The sequence below is a fragment of the Centruroides sculpturatus genome, unplaced genomic scaffold (assembly GCF_000671375.1).
Source record: "Centruroides sculpturatus isolate CEXI.00-Female unplaced genomic scaffold, Cexi_2.0 scaffold140, whole genome shotgun sequence".
Classification (NCBI taxonomy): Eukaryota; Metazoa; Arthropoda; class Arachnida; order Scorpiones; family Buthidae; genus Centruroides; species Centruroides sculpturatus.
The window spans coordinates 649,131-673,687 of NW_019384503.1; the positions used below are offsets into that span (position 1 = coordinate 649,131).

Below are 24,557 nucleotides of genomic sequence, written 5' to 3' on the forward strand. Positions count from 1 at the left end.
TTTGACCTTTTTTCCTTAGTCGTGGGTACAAGCTGGTGCGAGCGTCGGTACACTGCCGTTGCGCCGCCCTCTATGCCTGCAGCAAACTCCTAACCTAGCCTAAACCTATTCTTCCCTAATGATCAATTTATTAAATAAAGTAGTAATATAATTTTTAAAATGCAGATTTATAATTTATAATTAAATAAATCTTATTTATAGTACATGATTTTTTGGCTAACAGCGCCGCCTACATTGCAATTCAAAAGATGCTTGCTATCGAGATTCCGGAAGTGCGGCCATGACGGTGCACATAGATAAAATTTAATTGAAATGTTAAATGGAATCTGAAAGAGCAGAAAAAATATTTACTTGTTTTCTATGTGGGATGAATGAGAAATATCATTATTATGGTAGATCATCACCCTTCGTCAGAAGTATTAGGTATCCATTTTACTATTAAATTGTTTCATTTATTTAAAATTTGAGCAACATTGTAGCTTGATCAGGTTCTTTGGCATAATATCTATCTCGAAGTTTTAAGTTTTGATGAGAGATTGTTACATTTACAGTCGGGAGTTATTCACTTACTACCTGTTGAAGCAATGCTTACATTTTTATTAATAACACTGGTATGTTCCATGTTAATTAAATTATTATGTTTTACATAACCCAATCCAGACTATTTTTCTTCAATTGAAAACTTTTTAAACTTATTCGAGAAAAATAGTTTGAATTGAATTTACATTTGAAAAGCTTTTCTTAATAAATATGTTACAGATAATACTGTTTGAGTGAGAAGAGGGTTAATAAATTTAATTGTACAATTTCTCTCTTATTTTATTCAAAAATACTTCTATTAATTGATCTGATTTATCCTGCAAAAGGTTTGCTTTTGTTGTATAAATATAAGTTTAGTTTGTTCTATGATATATCTGAATGTTGGTAGTGTAACTGATCTATTTCAGTTAGTATCTACAAATATATCATATTAAATATGTATTCATATTAGAGTAAATGCTGTCAAAGACAGTTTCTTTATGTTAATGCTAATTTTGAGTTTGGAAATGATCTAAAATAGAATGAAAATATTAGTTTTCTTAATTTTTTTTTTCTTGTTTTTAAGTTTTACACAAAGTAATTTTTATTGCTTTTATAATGGCCTTTTAATGCTTTTATATATAAAAGTTCTATTAAATTTAGTTTATTATGAAAAGAAATACAATAAAATAAAATATTTTTAATACTATGTGAAATTATTTCATATAATATAATCAGTTTACTCTAATTTTTATGCCAGTTTATTTTTTGGAGTGTCAAATATACAGTTAAACCTTTCTATCTCTGGCATGTTTATCTCAAAATTTATTTTTCCCCCTGTATTTTCAGCTTAAATTCTATATATTTTCTACGTTTCTCTCAAATAAATTTCTCCCAAAACTTTTATATCTCAAATTATGAACCAAAGTGTCGATTACAAATTCAAAGCTCGGTGACTACATTTTGATAGCATAAACTGTAGTTGAGATAGAGTACCTAGGTATAATTAATATTGCTTTTCTCATTGGCTATGAGTTTCACCAGTAATGCTTATATGCGGGGCCAGCCTGTATGTATATTACTTATATACATATAGGCATATTATGTACAATAAAATAATGAATGAATGAATGAAATGGCTATGAGTTTGGTTTGAGTCTTATTGGTTGAAGAAAGTCAGGCATTGGAAACTATTGACAAACTGTTTCTGTTAAGGTATGTCAAAAATGTTTTATTTATACCTAATACAGGTATAACTACAATACTTTACTTGCTATTGTATTAATAAAATACCGTATTTCCAATCAAACCTATTACTGTTTACAGTGTTTGAACTTCTATATCTCAAAACTTATGTCTCAGATCTTTCTCTCATTTCTGTGAGATTTGAGATAGACAGGTTCAACTGTATTTTCTTAAAATTAGATAGTTATGTTATAATATTAATTACTAAATAATAATTATAAAGATATATAAATAACATAAAATACTATTTAAGGAATCCAAATTTACATTTATTAAAAGCTGTAATGTTTTGACCCAATTTGGGTCCTATTCATTACTTTTAAAATACAGTAAGTAGAGCATAGAGCTAAAAGAATCAAGCATGTACATTTAAATTTATAGAATATTTCAGAATTTTAAAATATTTTTTGAAATGTTCTATGAAAAGAGAGGAAATATTATTCTATATTGTATTATTAACAGTAGTACTTCCATTTCTGTTTATAATTACTATTGAATTTTTAAGTGTAATGAAATTCTAATCTTGTTTTGATTATACAGTAGAACCCCTCTAGTCCGTCACTCCGGTTAATCCGACCATGGTCGAAGTCGAGAAACTTGTCCTGACTTGTCAGTAACTCACTGTCACGTTGTTCTGTGTTCATTACAGTATTTGTTTTACGTTGTGTGTACATATACAATTTTGTGTGTTTTTCAACATGTCAGGAGTGAAACGTAAACACATTACTCTTTCATTAAATGAAAAATTAGCAGTGCTACAAAGACTGGACAAAGGGGAAGATTGTTTATTTTACTTTTTTCTGATAATCTGACCTTTTTTGCGTTCTGACCATACCCCCAGTCCCAAAGATGACGGATTAGAGGGGTTCTACTGTAATTAAAATTAAAAATGCATTTTATCAAATTTTATTAATATTAACTTTTTTGTGTAGTCTTTAACCAATATCCGGTGTAAAAATTCCAAACTAATATTGGCAAACGCTTTCGATGCCCCTCCTGGGCTCTTCTTCAGGCCAAATTAAATCATTCTTCAGGCCTGAAGAAGAGCCCAGGAGGGGCATCGAAAGCGTTTGCCAATATTAGTTTGGAATTTTCACGCCAGATATTGGTTAAAGACTACACATATTTGTTGTATATAACCCGGTGTGGGAGAAATCCTTGATTAACTTTTTTAAAAGTTTTACAGAAGATGCCTATATAGCCAAGGATCCATTTGCTCCAAAAGGTCACAAATTATTTTTATTACTGGGAAGTCACTGTTCAGTTTGTAATAATGTAGTTTGTCAATCAAAAGTGAGTACAATATTAAATATATTTATTGCATGTAATGAATACATATTTTATTTATAACATAATTAAATATTTGAATATATGAGACAAAAAAGAACATTTTATGCTGGATGACATATAAATCACACTATAAATCTATTGTCCAGTGTCAATAATATATACACTGCAGAAACATTTTTGTACTCCTCCTTCAGGCAAATCTCACTGCTTTATTGATAGAACACAATCACAAAAAATAAATCAAAATAAAAAATTGAATGTCTGTTAAAAATTAAGCCAATTTAAAACAAATGGAATGTGTTGGAATCTCGTCTGCTTTAACAGTACAAAAACCAACAAAATACCATGAGTCAGTACAGGCATGCGCAAGAGGTCCTACAATGTTTGATTGAAATTGTATGTGTTTGATACAAATGCTGTGTTTGTTTGTGTTTGATACAAATGCTGTTTATGTTTGCTTTAAAAATTTCTAAGATTTCTAAATATCTAAGCCAGTTAGAGTGTTGCATTGTTATTAGGATGCTAGTTTGTTGTAAGTGTGCCTCTGTATCCAGGTCAGCTGCATATATTGACAGGGCTGTAGAGGGCCTTGATTGCCAGATGTCAGTGGCAGACTCTTGCAGCCACGTATGTTTTTGTGGAGACTATATACACATGGCCCCTAACAAATCTCGTGTCTTTCATAGGCAGTATATGCTCAGAAGCTTATGGGGGTTGGGCAGGTCCTTCACATTTCTAAGGAGAGCAAAAATAATGCACTAATAGAGGATACAGAGGTGCACTTACAACAAACTAGCATTCTAATAACAATGTAACACACCAACTGGCTTAGATATTTAGAAGCCTTAGAAATTTTTAAAGCAAACAATAAATAACATGTGTATCAAACACAGAGGAACTTTTTCTATCTTCAACTTGTCAGGCCCTTTGTGAACCGGCACTAAAGTTTTTAGTTGTCATAGGATCTCTTGTGCATGCCCATACTGACATATGGTGTTTTGTTCTGCTTTCTGTATTGTTAAAGCAAGCACTCCAACATGTTCCATTTGTTTTAAATTGGTTTGTTTTTTAACAGACCTTGGATTTTGTTTGTTTGTTTTTTAAGAGATATTCAAACTTTTATTTTTATTTATTTTTTGTGAATGTGTTCTATCAATGAAACAACAGGATTTACCTGAAACAGGACTTCATAGGAGCTAAAAAATGTTCATGCAGTACATTACTGACACCAGACAATAGGTTTATAGTGCAATTTTTTTATATTTGAATATACTATATTTTCCAGAATTGTAGTATTTTTTACATTCAAAGATTTTGTGTAAAGTGTGCAAAGCAACATATTTCAAGATTTCCAAGTCAGATTCAAAAGGTATTTTTTAGTTTTAATTTTATTTACTACTATTTTGTTAATTAGGAAAAATAAATAATTATTTATTGCTTTTATATTTGTAGGATATCTCAAAAATTTGATAGCAGGTTTTGTTTTATTATTTAATATGAAGATATGAATTATTTTTCAACAACAGAGACTTATGCTGAATGTCAATTAATTTCATTGATTACTTTGTACAATTAAAGTATTCTTCATCTGCATTATTTTTGTGAATCATATTTTATCTCAGTAAGAGATTTTATCTTATTATGGTATTCTTGTTATGTTTTAATAATTAAAAACATTTAAAAATTAAAATTGAAAAAATTATTTCTAGTTTCAATATAGTTACAAATTTCAGGTTTTTTTTAAATTCAAAATATTGAATACATTTCATACACAATAAACATTTATACAATTTTCATAAAATTCAAAAGCTAAAGTGAAGATTCTAAACAGAAATTCATGTTAATAGAAAGACTGCATATCATATTAAATTATAAATTCTGTTTAAATTTTATTATATTAATTTCTTTATTATGTATTATAAACATTTGCATTAACAAGTGAAATACATTGAAAATAAATCACATAATTTCTTTTTTTACAGAAGAAAGACAAACATGTCTTTCAAATACAAAATTATATAAATAAAATTCTTTGAAACATAATAACAAACATAAATTTATTTATTTTATAGGGTATTGTAATTCAAAAAATTGCATTGTTTTTCTTTTTCAAGTAAGGCATTTTATTTGAAATAAAAATAATAATGATATGAATAAATGATTTATTTAAACTAAAAATTTCCAAGTTACTGAATGTTACTATTTTATTACTATAGTTGAAAAAAGATATTTAAAGGTAAATTTGGATTTAACCATTATATCTTATTTATTATTGAGGTAAGGACGAGGAAAAGGTGCATATTAAGTAGAAATCAAAAATGTATAAAAAATTTCAAATTATAATTCTTTAACAGTCTAGGAAAAACAAAACAGTAATTTTAAATAAGAGCTTGTGAAAAAATCTGGCAACATTATTTAAAACTGCATGTGGTGTCATCTGTTATGATATTTTATTTAAAAAGCTTTTTATATAATTAACTACTATGAAATGACAAAAAGCATAATTTTTAGGGTAGCGATGAGTTTTATAAAAAATTGTAAATACTAATAACAAGTAAAACCTATTAAGTCTGACCCTACTAGAGATATGATGCATAACCTTCTATATTGTCCCCACTCCCCCAATCATTAATAACCAAAATTTAATAGCATAAATCCCACTAATACACAAATCTTCCTACAAAATTTCAGAAATTTTTGACAAAAAGTATGGAGTTATTAACCTTCAAAGTGGGTGAACAAATTTATCCTCTCCCACACACACTTAACATCCATACATACAGAAAAAAACCAAATTTTTTCCATTTCTCAACAATTCAAGATCTTTTGAGTCCAGAAATGTAAAAATTTTGGGGGGATCATTTCTTGACCTATTGTCATACTTTCCCTCTGTTGTATATAACAGAACTGGGAAAGAAAATTCTTCCATATTTTTATTGAAAATATTTTTTATCTGACTTGATGTTAAAATAAGGAATAATTATTTTAATATCAAGTCAAACAAATAAAAAAGTAACAATGACTATTTCATTATATCTTTTTTATATGTTGCTCTGTTACAGTTTTCTTCAAAAATTTACAGTAAAGACTTGATTTTTTCAGTTTTGTATCAATTTCCCATGATGTTAAGATATAAAACTATGCATAGAATAGTTTTGTAATTCTGAAATTAGTTTTCTTACGAAAAGAATGAAAAATTAACAAGTAAAAATTAGCATGATTATTTAACTGATTACATTTTATTCTGTCATTAATTCAAATATTGTATATTAATATTAAACCGATGTTAAATCATAGTAAAGAATTCTAGTTTTTACAATAATAATAAGTTATTATTGTAAAAGTTAAGATTTTATAGTATAATTTAACATTTGCAAGATAATTTTATGGAAATATAACTATTAGTGTTGCAACGAATAGTATATTCAGCCGAACTATTCGGCTTGATTAACGCACGTACGAAAATTGGTGCGCAAACCACATTGTGGCAAGGACCCTGCTCTCTATTGGCCCACTGTCACTACGCTTTGCCAATCGCGTTAATTCTTGACAGTTCACACAAGAGCGTCATGGCAGTATGTGATAAGTGATGATATCAAATGTGGATAACAATGGAATGACCTACACGTGTAAATAACGGAAGAAGAACAGAGAAGGACCGTAAAGTGAAAATGTGAAAATAAATATGAAATTGAGTTGATAACATAATCGAACAAGTCGATTATGGATTATGTTTATCAACTCAATAAACTGCCTAGAACAAGTCGAGGCAGCTTATTGGCGCGAAATTCGCGGCCGTGAATGCTAAACAATTGTTGTCATAGACTTCGGAAAGCTAAATGCTTGTAATGAAAGTCACTTAGTGTGCACGGGCGAAAGCCTGGGGTCGTTCGGGCTACCAAGCTGTTTCGAATCTGTGAAATCATAACTGTGACTTATACCGACGCCCTATCTGTCTCTTTTATCCGTTATCACCAGGCTATGAGTCACATACAGTAATTGTAAAATGGGAAATCTACGACGGAAAAGTGACGAATCGAAAGTATCGTGAGAGCGTATTATGATGTATGCATACGCATACGTGGACTAGAGCGATAGAAGAAAGAGAAAGGGAAGAGCAAAGACGAGCGCTTAAAAAGAAGGATAGTCAGAGTCAGACCCTCAGATGTGCGACGATTCTCGAACGAATAGGTGTACGTACATGTGCTGATCTTTGTAATGTGTTTTTTTTTTATTTTGTGCATGTTATCAGTTATAAATAAATATAAACAAAGAACACTAACCTGATAACATTAAATCTAAATATCAAAATGATTAATTTACTGTGTTTTTATTATTTCTTACTCCTGTTTTTAGGTATTCGGTATTCGGCCGAATAGCAAAAAATAGGCCGAATACCGAATAGTAACCGAATATTCGTTACATCACTAGTCAACATATCTGTTGAGTGCTGAGTGAGTTGAGTCAGCGCTGACAAGAGCGGTACCTCAACGTTGAAAAAAGGAACGAATTTTAACGAACGCTGAGTCAACGTTGAAAATTAGAATGTCCCGTAAACATTCTTAAAAAACATGTTAAAACATGCAAACACGTGTATTGTACAGTACAGTACATGCATTCAAAATGGATAAAATGGTCGACGGTCGGATGGCCCAGGCAGCCTACCGCTCTGGAAGACTCGGGATCGAATCCGGACGAGTCGAAATATTCCCAGGAATTTTTCGGGGATAGTCCGGATATATACCAGGTATGTCGGGGCTCCATCCCTCACCACCTGGCCAGGTCCTCTTAGTGCCCACAGGGCGAAAAGAGTTTTTAAAAATGGATAAAATGAAGGAAAACATATATTAGGCATCTCTTATCTTTGCTGGCACCCTATCACGAATCAAATTTTTTTGTAACCGTAATTGTGGCGGCAATGTAGTCTGCATAGTCAATAATTGATCAATCATTATATATACCACGGGTAGGCAAACAAGAGTTCAGTGGGAGCCGAAATGTAGGTTTTGCAAAATGCATGGGAGCCGCNTATATCACAGTGTACTGATTTACAAATTATACTTGCCACACAGTAAGTTTGGACTTCATGTAAATATTCACCTCCATCGATTATCTCCAAACATCCCGTTGACGTACAGAAAATCCTTAATTTTTATTGGGTAAACATGTTACAATGCAAAGAACCATTTCCTGCTATCTTCACAAGTTTCGATAGATAAGAGTTCTCCGAGAGTTCGACACAAATCTTCGAATTTCCAAAGAGAAAAAAGTCATTCCATACAACACGAGACGAAGTTTTCAACTAGTACTAAAAGAGAGAAGTTTTCTAGGAAAAATTTCTTTTGAGATTTTTCTAGAAGTCTTACCTCAATAATAATGTTACTTGTGCTCATAGAAGACTGCTCCTCAGGATCTGCGTTCTCCTCACGATTACATATATCAACCCTTCGATACCTATCCGAAATCAAGATCAAGCCGTACAGTTAAGGTATTACGATTTAATACATATGTGAACTCTCTCTCACGCAAGTAGATTATTCTAATCCATTAGTTTTACTAAATATTGTTTCATAATGGCCTTCTCGATTAGTCTCGAACAAAGCATGTACTGCGACACTCCCCACGTATAGTAAAAGTCCTCCTATATAAATTTATGCACTATTACCTAGATCCCGATTTTAACCGCAAAAAATAGTCTAACTGGTGTCGAGAATCCTGACAGGAGACGGTGATTGAACGACCGTCTTTTCTCCGCATGTTTTTCAATTAAACCCCATCGTACGACGACTGAGGCCAGTCCTAACGACTGCGTCACCGAATACGGTGAAACAAGAATCACAACTGAACTCTATTTCTCGGCTGACCACACACTTTTAAGTGTCGAGCAATTCAAAAAACGTAGTTTGATATATTTTGCTTACGAAAAAAGAATTAGTTTATTTAATTGATTATTTAATTGCTAATAAGAAATACCCCGAATAAAGCAAAACGTACCATTATTTAGACGTATTATTTATTTTGGGACAGCATTTTTACATATAAATATTCTGTCAACGTGCAAGCATATAATGTGTTTATTAATGATTAATTAACGGCAAAAACACAATGGTTGATGATCAATTTAGAAGTGATAGGGCCATAACACGATTAGTATAATTCAAAAACCAAATGTTCCAAAGTAATTTTCTAATGTCTGAACGTTCAGATCCGCTTATAATACAAATTGTGTTTTAAGAACTATTAAATTGTAACAGCGATTCCACATAAATGTAGTTTTTTATTTATGGCATTTTATTAAGTCAAGCAATAAGTGGATTAATGCAAAAATTAAATTACCGACTGTTCAAAGAATGAGTAAAGCATTTGCAAAAAAAAACAAAACAAAGAAATTATGCAAAGAAAAAATTTATTTCAAAAACTTGTGCAAGTAGCCAATTTACATACAAAAGATACAAACGAAAACACGCAATAATTTTTATTTGTTACATGCAAAAGGATTATTGATGTAACGAATATGGCTCTATGGGTGCTCAGGTGTAAACGTATAAAAATAAGCAGTTGATTTTTCTCGTAATTTTAAATAGAACAAATTAAAATGTGACGTAACATTAGTCTTTACAATTTACTATGTGTTGTTTTGTTTTTATCTTAGTAACAACCCAAACACTAAATTTTTTCCTGTAAAATCTTTTTCCCTTCCTTCTCTTCGTCTATATGCAAATTTTAGTGTTAATGCTGATACTGGTTAAAGTTACAAAATGCTCTAAATATCATATGTTTAACAATGGAAACACCATTTAAAGTTTTTTTCTCTATAACTATATGTAGATATTTCCTACAGAAATCTAGCAAAAAACATACATTAAAGTAAAATGTTAGCTTGATTAATGTTATTAATCATAATGACATTAATCACTAAGGAATAAAACTTGTCTAATCGGTGCTGCTGACATTGTAAGATGCTAATGATGCATTTCTTGGGATGCAATGTGTACTTTTTCCCTGCATTATATCTCGAACTTGTAACATCATGTTGAAAATTGTATACAATGTATTATATATCTGAAAAATTAAAACAAAATACAAATTGAAAATCACGCAATTACATTTAAAATTAGATTTAGAATACGCAATTCTATGTACATGCTTTAAATGCATTTACACGATAAAAAATTTTAAAATTTAAAAATAACATCATTCATGAATTAATATAAATATGCTTAACCTGAACAGGAGATTCTTTGGACAGTATGAAACAACCTCCAATACTGAAACCGATAGAGTTCTCTCGAAATTTCTTCATGAAATCTAATATCTGTTTTTAAAAATATATTATAGTGAATTAAACTCGAAATATGAAAAATATTTATTGAAACAAAATATAATTTTGTTGTAATACTTTAAGCTTTTCTGTTATAGAAAGAGGTAATGCACTCATGATTCTTATTTCTTGAAACGAGTCATAAGCCTATGGAAAAAAATAAATGAGTACATTAAAATCGATTAGTAAATACGTACGATTATGTAATTAATATTATTAACGTACGGCTGCAAAAGTGCGAGAAAGAGCAAAAGAAGCAACAATAGCAATAGTGACAGCAAAAATGGTGGTAAAGCACATCATCACATACAAGGGTAGCGACATATCAGGAAATACAGTGTTGTAGATGAAAAAGCACACTAAAGTGAGCAAAGAACCGTAAACGACAAACATATATTCGTTCCACTTATCGTTGAGCTGACTGATAAAATCGCACAATTCGACATGCTTACAAATTAAATTGTGGATATCTCGCTTCGAATATTTAACGAAAAGCTGTTGCAATTGACGAGACAGAACGTTAAATCTTTCGATAAATGCATATGCTCCCAAATGAAGATACAACAATAACCACATGCATATGGCATATTCGTAAATGAAGCAGACATTGAAATATACGGCGCAGAAAAGAGCTCTTTTATAACTCGATTTTCGTTCCACGACATTACTTATTAAATAACTTGTTAGAAACATAAAGGGGAATAAAGTGAAGCAATACAACATTATAATAATGTTTTGCATTAGGATTTGCTTTTTGTCGATTTTTTCTTTTTCTCCGCGATAACCGGAATTTGCAAGATCCAATACAAGTTTAGCTTTTCTTCCATTTTGTACCATTAATGCTATGCTAAACGATAAGCAGGCAAATATTCCCTTGAAGAATAGGGCGTTTTCTCTTCCACCTATGTCTCCGATAGGACTACATGCGATGATTTCGTCATTGGGAGAAAATGTGTGAATACATATCATTGCAATATGACTAAAGAGAATTGCTTCTATTATTTTTCCGTAAATAGACAAAATTTTGGTTTGTGTGGGAGATAATCGATGTTTCTCGCATCGTTCGGTGAAATTATCACCGAAAATTAGACCAATTCTGTGTGACGGATAAAGCATGCAATACAAGCAGTCTTCCTCCATTTTCTATCATAAATGGCTTAAAATTGCCTATGTTACAGAAATGAGAAGAACAATAATAATTGATAGAATACGCATTACTTATGTAATGCCAATATATATTAATATTATAGTATCGTTTTACTGTTTATAAATTGAAATGATTTCTACTGGACTCTACAATAACACTGTTATGTCAGAGTAAGTTTGTCTATAAAGTTCTACATGCAAGAGAATAGATAATCGATAAGCAATATAATTTTATTACGGCCATAACATTGAAATGAAATAATGCATAAATCACTGAAACATCAAAATATATTTATTGAAAGACATTCTTCTGATTTACGTAATATCGTAAATGATAAAATCAATTCGTTCAGTAAATTAATATTGAATCATTATTATGAAACGAAATGACCAGGATCTAATTTGAATTAATTATTTATGATTAATTACTATGTTGTTTATTATTTACGAAGAAAATGATGTATAGAGATTGACTGTGCTTTCGACGTTATAAAGCGGAAATGTTGATTTGCTTATCGTTATTCTTTAGAGGAAAAAGTTATAAACCATTAAATAATATGGCAAATACGTCAGTACAAGTTTTAATTTGCAGCGTGTTTTGTTATTATTGCTTTTATGCAACATGTCCAAATATGATTTCTAAGTGAATATTTAGTAGCACAATTAGGTGTTGCATTCGATTGAGTACGCGGATTAAATACATCGACCATACGTAAAGTGCAGAAGCTGCAAGTAAGTATTTCAATTATAAAATATAATTAGAAAAAAATAATTATGATGTCATAAACTAATACCACGCCATTTATTTGTATCACTCATTATTTATACAGAGAAAACGTATGGTAATGAGTAAACATATTATTTCCCATTGTTATTACGTTTTTACACTTACGAAACATTAAAAAAATTCAATAAATTTAGTGATTTTTTTATGTATGCAGGTTAGTAAAAGTGTGTATGTGTGTGTAAATGGCAAGATTTTGTTCACCCGCTTTAAAACTTAAATAACTACTCTTTTTTATTTTTGTTAAAAATGTATTAATGTAATAATTATTTGTTATAATGCGATAAGACATTTTAGTAGCGACACACTGTGGCCAAAAAATGTAAACATTAAACAGTGATAGCCTTTGCTAGTATTTATTTTGATTAGCAATATATCCGCGTTAGATTTTCCTCCTTTTCACTTGTCTAACATTTATACAGGTGCCACTTGTTTATATCTGTCCCTAAGATTAACGATTGTTCTGTGTTGGCTAATGTAGCGAAGTACAAAGAATTATTATAAACGGCGCAATAAGCGAGCTTTTCCGTAAATCGATTTATGTTCTACGTTTATATTAACTTATGTAATTACATAGAAAACTAAAACGAAGCAATAAGTTATTAATAGGATATTTAGCATAATGATTTGATTCTTGCGGATTTTTTTCTGTTTCTTTGCGATAACCGGAAATTCGGAGATCGAATACAGTTTAGCTCTTGTTCCATTTTGTATCGCCAAAGCCATACTCAACGAAATACAGGCAAATATTCTCTTAATGAATGCTACGTTTTCTTCTCCACCCAAATCTTTAATAGAACTACATGCGATGATTTTGTCTACAAATAAAGATGTGTAAATACATATTATTGCCGTATGACTGAAGAGAATTGCTTCTATTATTTTTTAATTAACAGATATAATTTTGGTTTTTATGGGTGGTAATAGATGATTATTAGCCCGAAAATTAGCCCAATTCTGTATATCGGATAAATATGCATCACTTATATAATGTTGATATACATAAATATTTTACGATCGTCTTATTGTTTGTACATTAAAATGATTTTCCTTGAAATTCAGAATAAGACTTTTATATCAGAGTAAGATTGTCTATAAAGATTTATATGCAGAATTATAGTTTACGAATAAGCAATAAATATTTTATTATGGCCTAAACATCGAAATGAAATTATAAATGATTTATTTAACTATCAAAATATGTCTAATGGAAGACATATTTCTCTTTTATGTAATAACTGAAATCATGAATTATAAACTCGGCTCGTGCAGTAAATCAATATTTTGTCGATAGTTTTAAACTGGTGTTATTATTTTATTAATATATATTGTCGTTAATTTCATTTTAATTAATATTATGAAATGAAATGAGAAAGATGTAATTCTATTTAAGAAAATCACGTATTGAGGTTGATATTGCTTTCCACATTATAAATTAGAACTGTGAAATTGTTCATCTTTTTTTCAAATAAAAAAATTATAATTCATTAAATAATTTTGCATACTCGACAGAACAACACCAGATATTTTTCAGTGTATCTTGTTTTTGTCACGTTGATGAAACATATGCATGTACGATTTCTAAATAAATATTTAGTAGAACGTTCAGCACTTCTCTTCAATTCAGTACGCGAATGAAACACAGTGACCATACGTAAAGTGTATAAGAAGCAAAATAACAAGAGTAACTATTCCAATTCAAAAACGTAATTAGAAAAGAAATGTTATAAATTAATATGTCGCCATTTATCTCTATTATTCATAATGTTCACAATTACGTAAATACAGTTGTCCCTCGATAATCCGACAGGTATGGGACCAAAGGTGGGTCGGATTACCAAAAGTGTCCAAATTACAGAAATTAATTACATATTTCGCATGTCGCTAGCAGTAACTTACAATATTCTCTACTCCAACTGTTTGAACAGAACTGCTCACATAAAACACACGAAATGTTTGTCATCGAGTAAGAATTGGATGGGGAGATTCACATCGCGACATGCTTCTGTGCAAGCAGACACGTAACGGGGACGGGTACCTTGACGGGAGGTGCGTTGGACTACTGAGCATGTCGGATTAAAAAACGTCGGACTATCGAGGGACAACTGTACTATTTTTACTTTTCTGACTGTTATATATAACAGTTGGAAAAGTGTGTGGCACAATTTTTGTTCACGCTTTTTGAAAATCTATAAAAATTCACGTGAAAAATTACTCTCAAAGAGTTTCTGTACAGAGAGGTTTCTTGAGTATGAGATTTGGAACATGGAATAGTAATAATCATAATCTTGCAAAACATTATAAAATAAGACAAAATTCAATAAAAATACGATCTTATATTTTATTGCAGTGAGAATTAAAGTAGGAATTGGCAGGACGTTGGAAGAAAACACTTGAAATTAAATGTTTTGCAGCAAGAGAAAACTGTTTTATTTAATACTGTACTAACAATTTATTAAAATAATCCAATATGTGTATTTATCATTATTCTATCTATCCTCAGATAATACTTTGTGAATTTATAACCGTTTGAAACTGAAAATTAAACTGTAAAGTTATTTATTCATAATTTTTTTATTTTGTGTAAAGTTGAAAAAAGGTAATTTATTCAAATTTAAATGTAATTTTTGTAATTTCTTTAATTTATTGTGAATAGAAAATAAAGCTTATATTAGAGAATTTGCAGCCGACGTTTTCAACGCGAAAACGTGTACGTCGGACGTTCAACGCCTTCTTTTAGCTTAAAAGTTTTACAATGGCGTTTGGAACGAGCATGAGCATGTTCCATTGACGTTCCAAACGTTCAGCACGAAAACGTGTACGTTTTCGTGCTGAAAACTTCGGCTTCAACCTCGCTAATATTATTTTTATGTACGTTTCTTCTCAAAGCTATATACAATTATAATTTTCTTTAATTATAATTATATTGACAGTTTTTTTATACATAAATTCCTTAAAATTACTATTAATTTTACATGTTAATAAATTTAAATATTACAAAAAACAATTTTTCCAAGCGAGTTTTTACTCTTGAAATTAAGTAAATTTTATGGGAAATTTTTTGATTTATCTAAATTACGTAGCGAATCGCAATATTTATCAAGTAACTCTTAGACATAAAAAGTATTGTAATTAATGACGATCCGAACAAACATGTACTCAAAGAATTATATGATATAATATCATTTATTTTTACGGTACTGTCTATTAGTGTTGAGCGCAGTTCTTCAACCACGAAGCAAATTCATACATTGGCCAGGAACACTCGGTTAAAAAACGAATTGTTGTCGCCAGCATTGCTTTCAATAAAATAAGAGCTTTCAAACTCGTTGACGGAGTCGACGACCAGCAACTTTTATGATTAAGTATGTATTGACTTTGCAGAAAAAAATCGCCGAATAGAGTTAATTTATAAAAAGTTAAAAAAACAATTTTTCTATTATTGTTTGTATCACTTTAATAAAAACCCCTTGGCTACGATTATAATGTTTGGTTACTTGATTAGTTCTTTTTTGCTGAGTACGTTTCTGTTCAACTTTATTCTGTATTATATATGTATTTTAAAACGAAAACACAAAAAATTGTTTATTTTTGCCATTTTCAGTATTCGTTCAAAATTTTTAGGGAAATGTGACGTTTCGGACAGGTCTGACCCATTACGAAAGACGCGATAAAACGGTTAAAACTTAGAACTTCGCTATACATGACACTAAGACTACGGGATCTAAAAAAAGTCACGTTCTGCGATAATGTTTCACAACAGTGAGTTTTGAAAATCACGTATTGTAAAATAAGGAAGATAAAAATTTTCTCTTTTTATTTAGCCCGCCTTAACGGGTTTTATTTCTCGGATCGAGTGGCGGAGGGAGGAGTGCCGTCGGTAAGATGACAGGCTATATACGAGTAAAAGAGGCACAATTTAACAAGAAACAACAATTTATTAAATCTAATGGCGGGTAGTACAGCGTCAAGTTCGCGTACCTAAAGCGCGGAGCGGCCGAGAGAAAGTTTACAGGAATTGGTTCCATACCTCTTTACTTCGTTATCCCAGTAAGGAAAAATTATCCAATTTAGATGTAGGGAATTTTCACACAATTGGAAAAAAAGGACACTATTTTTAATTATTCTCCCGCCGGTTCTTGATCTACTTTCCTGAAAATTGGAAGGAAGGGGTTTTTATAAGTTCGGGGTGAGAGAATGATCAGGTGATCAATTGTTGTGAGGTAAAAGGTACGCAGATGGGTCAAAGTTGTTCCTGGGTCCATGCTAACTATCAACTTCGGGGTTGGAATGTGGGAGTAGTTTTTAAATGGACGGATGTTTACTTCAAACGAAAGGGGAGATTGGAATTTTTCCCTTTTTTTTCGTTAGATTTTCGTTTAGGTTTTAAAGAAAATTAAATTTGAGGTTTAGGAAATTGCGGGATATTAATCGGAAAATTCGGTAAACATTCTGGATTTTACACATTGGAGTAAATAATATTGTAATTACAGGTAACCCCGTATAACACGGCACTTCTATAGCACGGTTCGAGAATTGGGTAAAACACTCTCGTACAACAGGAAATGTAATAAATTTTTACATACTTAAGTAATAATAGTTAACAAAAATTATTATTTTCGTGAACTATTAGTACTTAAGTATGTAAATTTTCTCTTCTCGCCTTCTGTCGATACACGTGGCCCCCTCGAAACTTGTTTCAATGTTGCCAGATCGCGACGCTTCTGCTTCTGATGTTGCCGAATGTTTTTCCCTTATTCCATACTTGCTTTATTCTTCATAAGTGCTTAGAACCATATAAGGAAATTTATAAAAATCTTTTAACTAGAAGCAAGCAATTTAAAATTACATACTTTTTGCAAAAGGTAAAGCATGGATCTGAAGATAATGCAGAAAAATGGTCAGAAGGTAAGGATAACTTGCCATAAAGAAAACGCTCTCAGTTAAATAATAGTGCTTTTAGTGATGACAAATATAACATTGTTTATATTAATATGTATCACTTAAGAAAATTTTAATAAAGATATTTATCTTAATTATGAAAATATACTAGCATGTTTTTTTAATTTTTGGAACCTAACCCTCCTTTTCGTATTAGTTCTTTGTTTCGTATAACATGGATTCGCATAGCACGGCAATTTTTTGGAACGTAACTACCGTGTTATACGGGGGTTACCTGTATTTAACATTTTTTTGTACTTTCCTATTCATTTTTGGCTACATTAAAGCATTTTTTGAAAATATACAGTAAAGATCCATATTATCACCCGATTTTCTCTAAGCCTACTTTCTGACTTTTTGTACAAAAGCCTTCTAAACCAGTTACCAGTACTTTTCGCACAAAAAATGTGAGTGTAGTTATGATACCTTGTTTACAATTCACTATAATTTAATTGGGGTTCCATAATACCACCTTCTGTGCTTCACAACAGTGAGTTAAAAATTACGTATTGTGTGTGCACTAGACCTGTCAGTCTGACCTATTGCTTACTTGAATATTTACGTGTTTACAATTTGCTGTATGTATAATTCCCATGTGAGATTTGTAACCTATGAGAGGATTCAAGTCGTTAAACTTTTAATGTCCACACTAAACTGTAACAAAACAGTTGCAGTTTATAGTGCTTATTCCCTAAACTGAAAGCCTAACTAACATGTAAATTTTACAATATGAACTGAAAATTTTTGTATTAGAAAAATGCAAAACTAATGTTTTTATTTGCGAAATAGATATTTTAAAACAGGAAAATAAACTGAAATTGTTTGTAGATTTCTAGACAAAGCAAAAACAATTACAGTTTAATCACTTATGCAATACTTACAATTGAAGTGAAAATCAATAATGTCCACGCAAATAATAACGTTAGAGATAATATTACGGCACCGAAGCATAAAAAATAATCGAGAATTAGATACAAACTTATGAATGCTGCGAATGCTTGACGTGCTATGTAAGTAAGAACAGGAGCACGCACTCGGCAATTGCTGTCCTTCTTGTACGACTTGATCCGTAGCCATTTTACACGTTGACGGTTAACTGTACAATTAAATTCATTGAAACAATATTTGAAAACATAATATGTATAGTTATATTTGTAATTTTAGTTTTAATTTTTTCATCGATGCCACAATAATGTTACATCAATTATTGGGGTTGATATCGACCACTTTGGCGACCGATGCTCTAAAGAGATTCTCCTTTCATTTTGTTTCAAAGAAGATTTAATTGAGGAACTCGCCACGTATGCCGAAGTTACCACCGTCCTTCCATAATCCTCGCCGATACGGCCAATATTACTGCATCTTCTAACTGATTAGGCCATCCAGTAAGAGAATATCTTCTCCAGTTGTAGATCTTCGTTAATTTAGTTCCTCAACTCCTACTCCAGTAACGGATTGAAAATCTCCCGTCTTCTAACTGTCTTCAAAGACCAAAACTCTTTTGTGTGTGTACCTCTCTACAAAGCGATTATTACGTTTATCAATGATTCTCATTACTCCCTGTAATTATGGCAACGCACGATTTCATGTAAACTCTCTCTCTCTCTAGCGAAAGCAACAAATTTAACTCTGTTTTGTCGTAGGGTATCGGAACATGTAATTTCGTTGACAAATAAACAGTATTTGTTAGTTACCGTCGTATCCGTGTGACTCACTATCGTCCAGCTATCTCACAGATCATTAACCGGAATCCGATCGCTTGCAAATCGCCATCGCGACTTTTGTGTCGATAGAGAGCAGAGCTGTCATTCCGACAAGAACATCAAAGAAAAACCGACTTTCCGATTACAATGGACTACGTAAAGAGTACGTAATCTAAAAATAAAATATAACTTGAAACGATAATGTTAAAAACTGTTAAGTCATTGCCTTAAATTTACTGTTATGATTAAAATAGTTTAAACAAATTTTGCCATTATCGTGTAGACAGACACGCGAAAGACCGAGAAAAAAGATGTTGAATAAACTCTCTAGCATTTCTTGCATTTTACTGTTTTTGTGAAATTATATATATATATATATATAGATTTGCAATGTCTTCATCAACACGTTTCTCGTAGTTCACAGCTATTTTTTTTATTGTTAATAGATAGAGATAATTACAAATTCTGTCTTAAGCTGTTTCAACTTACTTTACTGCTAATGGATCCTTGTAAATACTGTATAAACCACATTACATACAATACGTAAGATGAAGATTTGATTTTATTCTTGACTTTAAATATTTACTTATATTTATGTATAAAAAAAAACATGTAATATAAATCAGAGTGCCAGATATAAGAGATTCGTTCATACAACAATAAAGTATATACAAGCTGCAATAAACACTAATGAAAAATTAATAGACTTTCTGAGTAAATTATACATATTGACACTATTTGCATCTATAAAATTTTTACTTATCGTTTCGCAATTTCTAATACTCGAATCATCTTTATTAAGTTCAACGAAAATTCGAACAAACTATAATTATTTCGGTATTTAAATGGAATCTAAATATCTACTCTAAACGGTTTTTTAAATGATTTACAATAAGTAAACATGCCTTATTGAGTACATAACAATAAGAACAGTAATATTACACGAATGCGAAATTACTCAGTATTGTATATACGAATCGTGTAGGATATGTTTCATCTTTTAAAATGATTACAACAATTAACTTGTCTACAATGGTATAAAAGCTTTAGAAAAAAATGATGTTTAACCTAATCCAAATGAACGAGGTTGTACTTAATCTACGAAAGTTTCGTTTTTAACTGCAACATTGACAGTTATTTTTGAAGAACACCTGTTTTTTTGCATAACTCCCGTTACTTCAATGAGAGAAGACGAAATAAAACAAAGGCAATGTAGCATCTAAAAGAATTAAAACAGTGTGAATAATAACAATTAAATTAAGGTAAACAAAATTAACATTTAAAAATATTTATAAATTCTAACATACAAACTTGTTGACATTAAATCTACATTACCCTATTAAAAAAATGCCTTACTAATGTTTATATTTGCAAAATAAATACAGTATTTTATAACAGGAAAATTAAATGGAATTGTTTATACCTTTCTATAAAAAGCTATAAACAATTCCAGTTTAATCATTGTACATTTAAGCAAAGTACAATGATGTTTTATATTTTTTCATAATATTTACCCTTATCAAAAAGTTTCCCTTCACATAAAAAAATCCTGCCATAGATATACCAAAAGGTCTTCCTCCAAATCTCTTCATGAAGCAAATAATCTGAAATAAATCAATTATATATCCAATTGATTCACATACTTCGTTAAAGTAACGTAAAATACATTAAAAACACAGACGTTGATTATGAAACGATGTCTCACTTGTCTTTTAACACACCAAGAAATAACACTGACTTTCGAACTCTTACTTAAAATTATGAATTTCAATAAATGATGTAAAAGACAAAAAACTTTATTGTCATAAGTTTGCAAATGTTTTAGATTCATTTTTATATTGTTATGTATCCACTAGTAAACACGTCTTACTTAATTTATTGAAATTAAGGCCTAAAATCAAAGGCGAAGCTTGAGTGTATTTCAAATTACTTCTTTTGGTAATGAAAGACAAGTGAAGACATCTCTTGAATAGTTTCCATTCGTGTTTTAAATAATTTTAATATGTTAGTATCTTATAAAGTAAATGTTACTTACTTTAAATATATAATTCACAGAGTTTAGAGAAGAAAAAAATTTTCCAATTAAAATGAAGTTATCGTATATCTGTAAAATAATAATCGTAGATATTTTAAATTAATAAAATAATATATTATTTTTACAATTATAGAAACAGTACTTACAATTGAAGTGAAAATATAAAATGCCCACGCAAATGATAACGTAATAAATAATAATATTACACCGAAACATAAAGAAAATACACGAAAACCTTCATCGATCTGTAGAAACAGTCCAATATACATATAAAAACAGCATTCTAATGTAAAACGTACGTACATAAGAGGAAGTAGCATCTTATATTTTTCATTTGTTTCATCGAAAATTTTTCAAATTTGTAAGAGTTTTGTCATCTTCTCTTAAACGAAATATTTCGTTGCAACATTTCTCAATTGTAACTGTTGAGAGATATTTATCAAACCCTTGCTGATGATAAGGAAAAAGTATGGCAATAAGATAATTAAGCACAATACGTGAGACAATGAATAAATAAGCCATGTTTGCATGCTAACAATACAAACTAACGAAATTCTGTAATCGTAATATCTGTAATTATTAAAAGCAAAATAACTAATAACAATCAATAGTAATGATATTCCAACAAGCATAGAAATACAAAATAAACAATAATGCAAAAGATACGCTTTTATTATACTTATAAATTCTTCTTCTTCTTCTTTAAACCCTGTCATTAAGTGATGAATATTAAGTTTTTTTCTTTTAAGAATGCTAAACTGTATAGCTGCATACAACGCGGTAATAAAGAAAATAATTTTCATGTACAATGAATTATTTTTAAATTGCATAAAAATACGATTACAAACAAATTCGGGTGAAATTAGCATTGGGGTAGACCCTATAGCTGCTACCCAGACGAAAATTTCTAGTACATTTGTATAAAAGCTGAATAGTTTTTCGTTTCTGGCATTTGTCTTTTTTCTGCATTTACATGTTTCAAAGATATCCAAACCAAAAATTGCCATAACAGCAATGAAAGGCTGAAGTTTTTTTACAATACAAATATCGAATAACGGCTGCATGATTACTTAAATAAGCAAAAGTGATTCTTTAATATGTTATTCTTACAATCGAAAATGCAGAATAATTTGGAATAATGAAGAAAGTAGTTTTAGGTCGATAACAGTACTCTGTCATATACGTATGACAGAAAGTAGTTTGTAATTGGCCAATGTATAACATTCGATGTTAAAGAAGTAACTTGACTTGAAGGTACAGCATTTAAACTCAGTGACGTAAACAAATACTTTACAAACAAAGGTAACAACGGTTTCCATGACGATAACTTACGAGATTTAATCGATAAGTATGGGCATTGATGCCATCCAGTAGGAGTAAGCTATTTTTAGAAAACAATGAACAAATGAAAAAAAGTCATTGCCAAAGGATTAAACACGAAACAAATTACAATATTAACAAATTCGGTTAATATTACCTATGGTTCCAAGATAGCGATGCTTCGGTTAGGTTAGGTTAGGTTATCTGTATTTTTAGTAGACGTTTCCTGTTTTTCATTTTGTTCAAGAACTACTTTGAATTAATAAGTAGTGACGTTTAGCACAATGAGGCCTGACGGCGGCTCACCTTCAGGAGGAGTCTGTCTGGACCACAAACAGTCAGAATCGCGGCCATCTTGAAACCATGTAGCATTAATCACAAATTCTACAAACGATTTTCTCTAAACTACTTCTTCGAATACGAGCTTGGCGTGGCCCGGGCCCATTATAACTACACCAAAGTTTAAGAATAATAGAATATTTCGTACTTCTTACTTATCTATTATATTATACTAGCAGATTAGAGCATCGGTGCTCAGGCGAAAAGTAACGACAGCGAAGATTAACATTATTAAATTATTGCGATCTTACCCGTTTTCATAAGGTGCAGGAATTAGTTCCTGATATTCCGAGGCTAATTAGAGAATTTTTATATTACTCTACAAATATGTTCGATTTCTGACAAAAAAGCAAATTTCTTCGCTTCTACTTTATTATTTTAGAACAGTAGCAGCGTAATTTTTCAGAATAAGCCTTAATTTATGTTGCGATATACGTCTGAGTCTACCTTACGATACATTAAACCTATATCGTAATAAAATACATTAATTTTAACAATGTACATTGTGTTTAGTGATATTTTTAAAAAACTTTTTACCCTATAGAATTCAGGAAGATCTAATTTAGCAAGCTACTTTAGGGATCGGCAGAGCCACACGTGGTGACGAACGGGGGTTCAAGAACGTCGTGTTAATTCATTATTCCAGTTAGCCAGATTTTCGTTTTGAAGAGGTTTATGTAACAAAAAAACGCTACATTTTCAAAAATTCCTCCGTTCACACAGTGTTATTAAGTTTATGTTTTTAATTGGTATTACCGTAGGTAATCAGAATTAACGTTTCATCATTCTTGAATTGGCATTATATAATTCCATTTTAAAACAGTATGTTTGTTCTATGATAAAGATCACTTTTCCAAATTTTATTGTACTTTGATGGCTATTGGAAATTACCCTTTACAGAATACGTAAACGAATCAAAATAATCAATAATTGATTGAAAACGTTCCGAATATATTAATCGATGTATTGGTAATATTGGTCTATTAACATATTTAGTAAAGCGCAATTTCCGAAGGACACAGAACTACAATACAATTTGCGAAAGGTATTTTCATTCTAGAACAAACAATCAGAAGATTACATAAGAAAAATTAAAGTTGATCAATATAACTTTATTATAACTATTTTCTTAGTTAAGATAATTATATTTAGAAAAGTATAATAATATTCGAATAATTTAATTATATTTAATTCATTTTTTTTTCTGTGTATATATAACAAGGGAAAGTAGCTGAGTCGTGTCAAAACTGGTTCTCTGAGATATTTTGAATCTTCAAATTTTGAGACTGTTCAACCCAAAAAGTAAAGAAAACACCAAAAAATTTCATGAATATGTGTACAGTACGTGTGTGTTTTAGCGTCAATTTCGTTAGTTAGCTCTTGTCGCAGTGTAAATATAAAAACTTCCTTTTTTTTGGTACGGCAGAATTAAAATAACGTTTGTTTATTCAATTGAGTATTTTGTCTTTTTTTTAGATTTTTTCAATTGTCACAATATTACTTGTGTAATAGGTAATCAGGAAAATAGAGGTTGCATTTTAAAACATATGTCAAGGGTAGCTCTACTTTTGGCCACTGCAGTATATATAAACCGCTTTATGAACACGTCGCTTGATCTTCAGAGATGTTTTTTTATGTTTAATATAGAAAGATGATTGCAAACTTTTGTTTTACTCTGTTTCATCTAAACTTACTGCTAATTCATCTTTGTAAATATAAAAAAAAACTGCACAATTCTTAGAATTAGCATTTTATTTTATTGTTTACTTTAAATATTTTGTTACATCTTTGTAAAATCACTGATAACATTAATAAATGTAGAATAATCAGTGCGCCCAATATGAAACATTTGTTCACACAACAATAAAAAAATACACAAACTGCAAATTACACTACAAAAACAGTAGAATTTCA

The 24,557-nt window shown here is 30.3% G+C and overlaps 1 protein-coding gene across 3 annotated transcripts; it reads left to right on the plus strand.

Moving 5' to 3' along the window:
• The first annotated feature begins 241 nt into the window (after window positions 1-241).
• Window positions 242-4,695, plus strand: LOC111622121 (cysteine-rich DPF motif domain-containing protein 1-like). 3 transcript variants are annotated; one of them, XM_023364445.1, is made up of 4 exons: window positions 242-423; window positions 2,943-3,057; window positions 4,366-4,423; window positions 4,507-4,695. In XM_023364445.1, the coding sequence occupies exons 1-4, from the start codon at window positions 320-322 to the stop codon at window positions 4,560-4,562; spliced, it is 333 nt and encodes a 110-aa protein (XP_023220213.1). In that variant the 5' UTR covers window positions 242-319; the 3' UTR covers window positions 4,563-4,695. The 3 variants fall into 3 exon arrangements, with proteins under 3 accessions (XP_023220213.1, XP_023220214.1, XP_023220215.1); XM_023364446.1 differs by having other exon boundaries at window positions 245-423; window positions 4,340-4,423; window positions 4,507-4,657; XM_023364447.1 differs by having other exon boundaries at window positions 302-423; window positions 2,951-3,057.
• The last annotated feature ends 19,862 nt before the right edge of the window (window positions 4,696-24,557 follow it).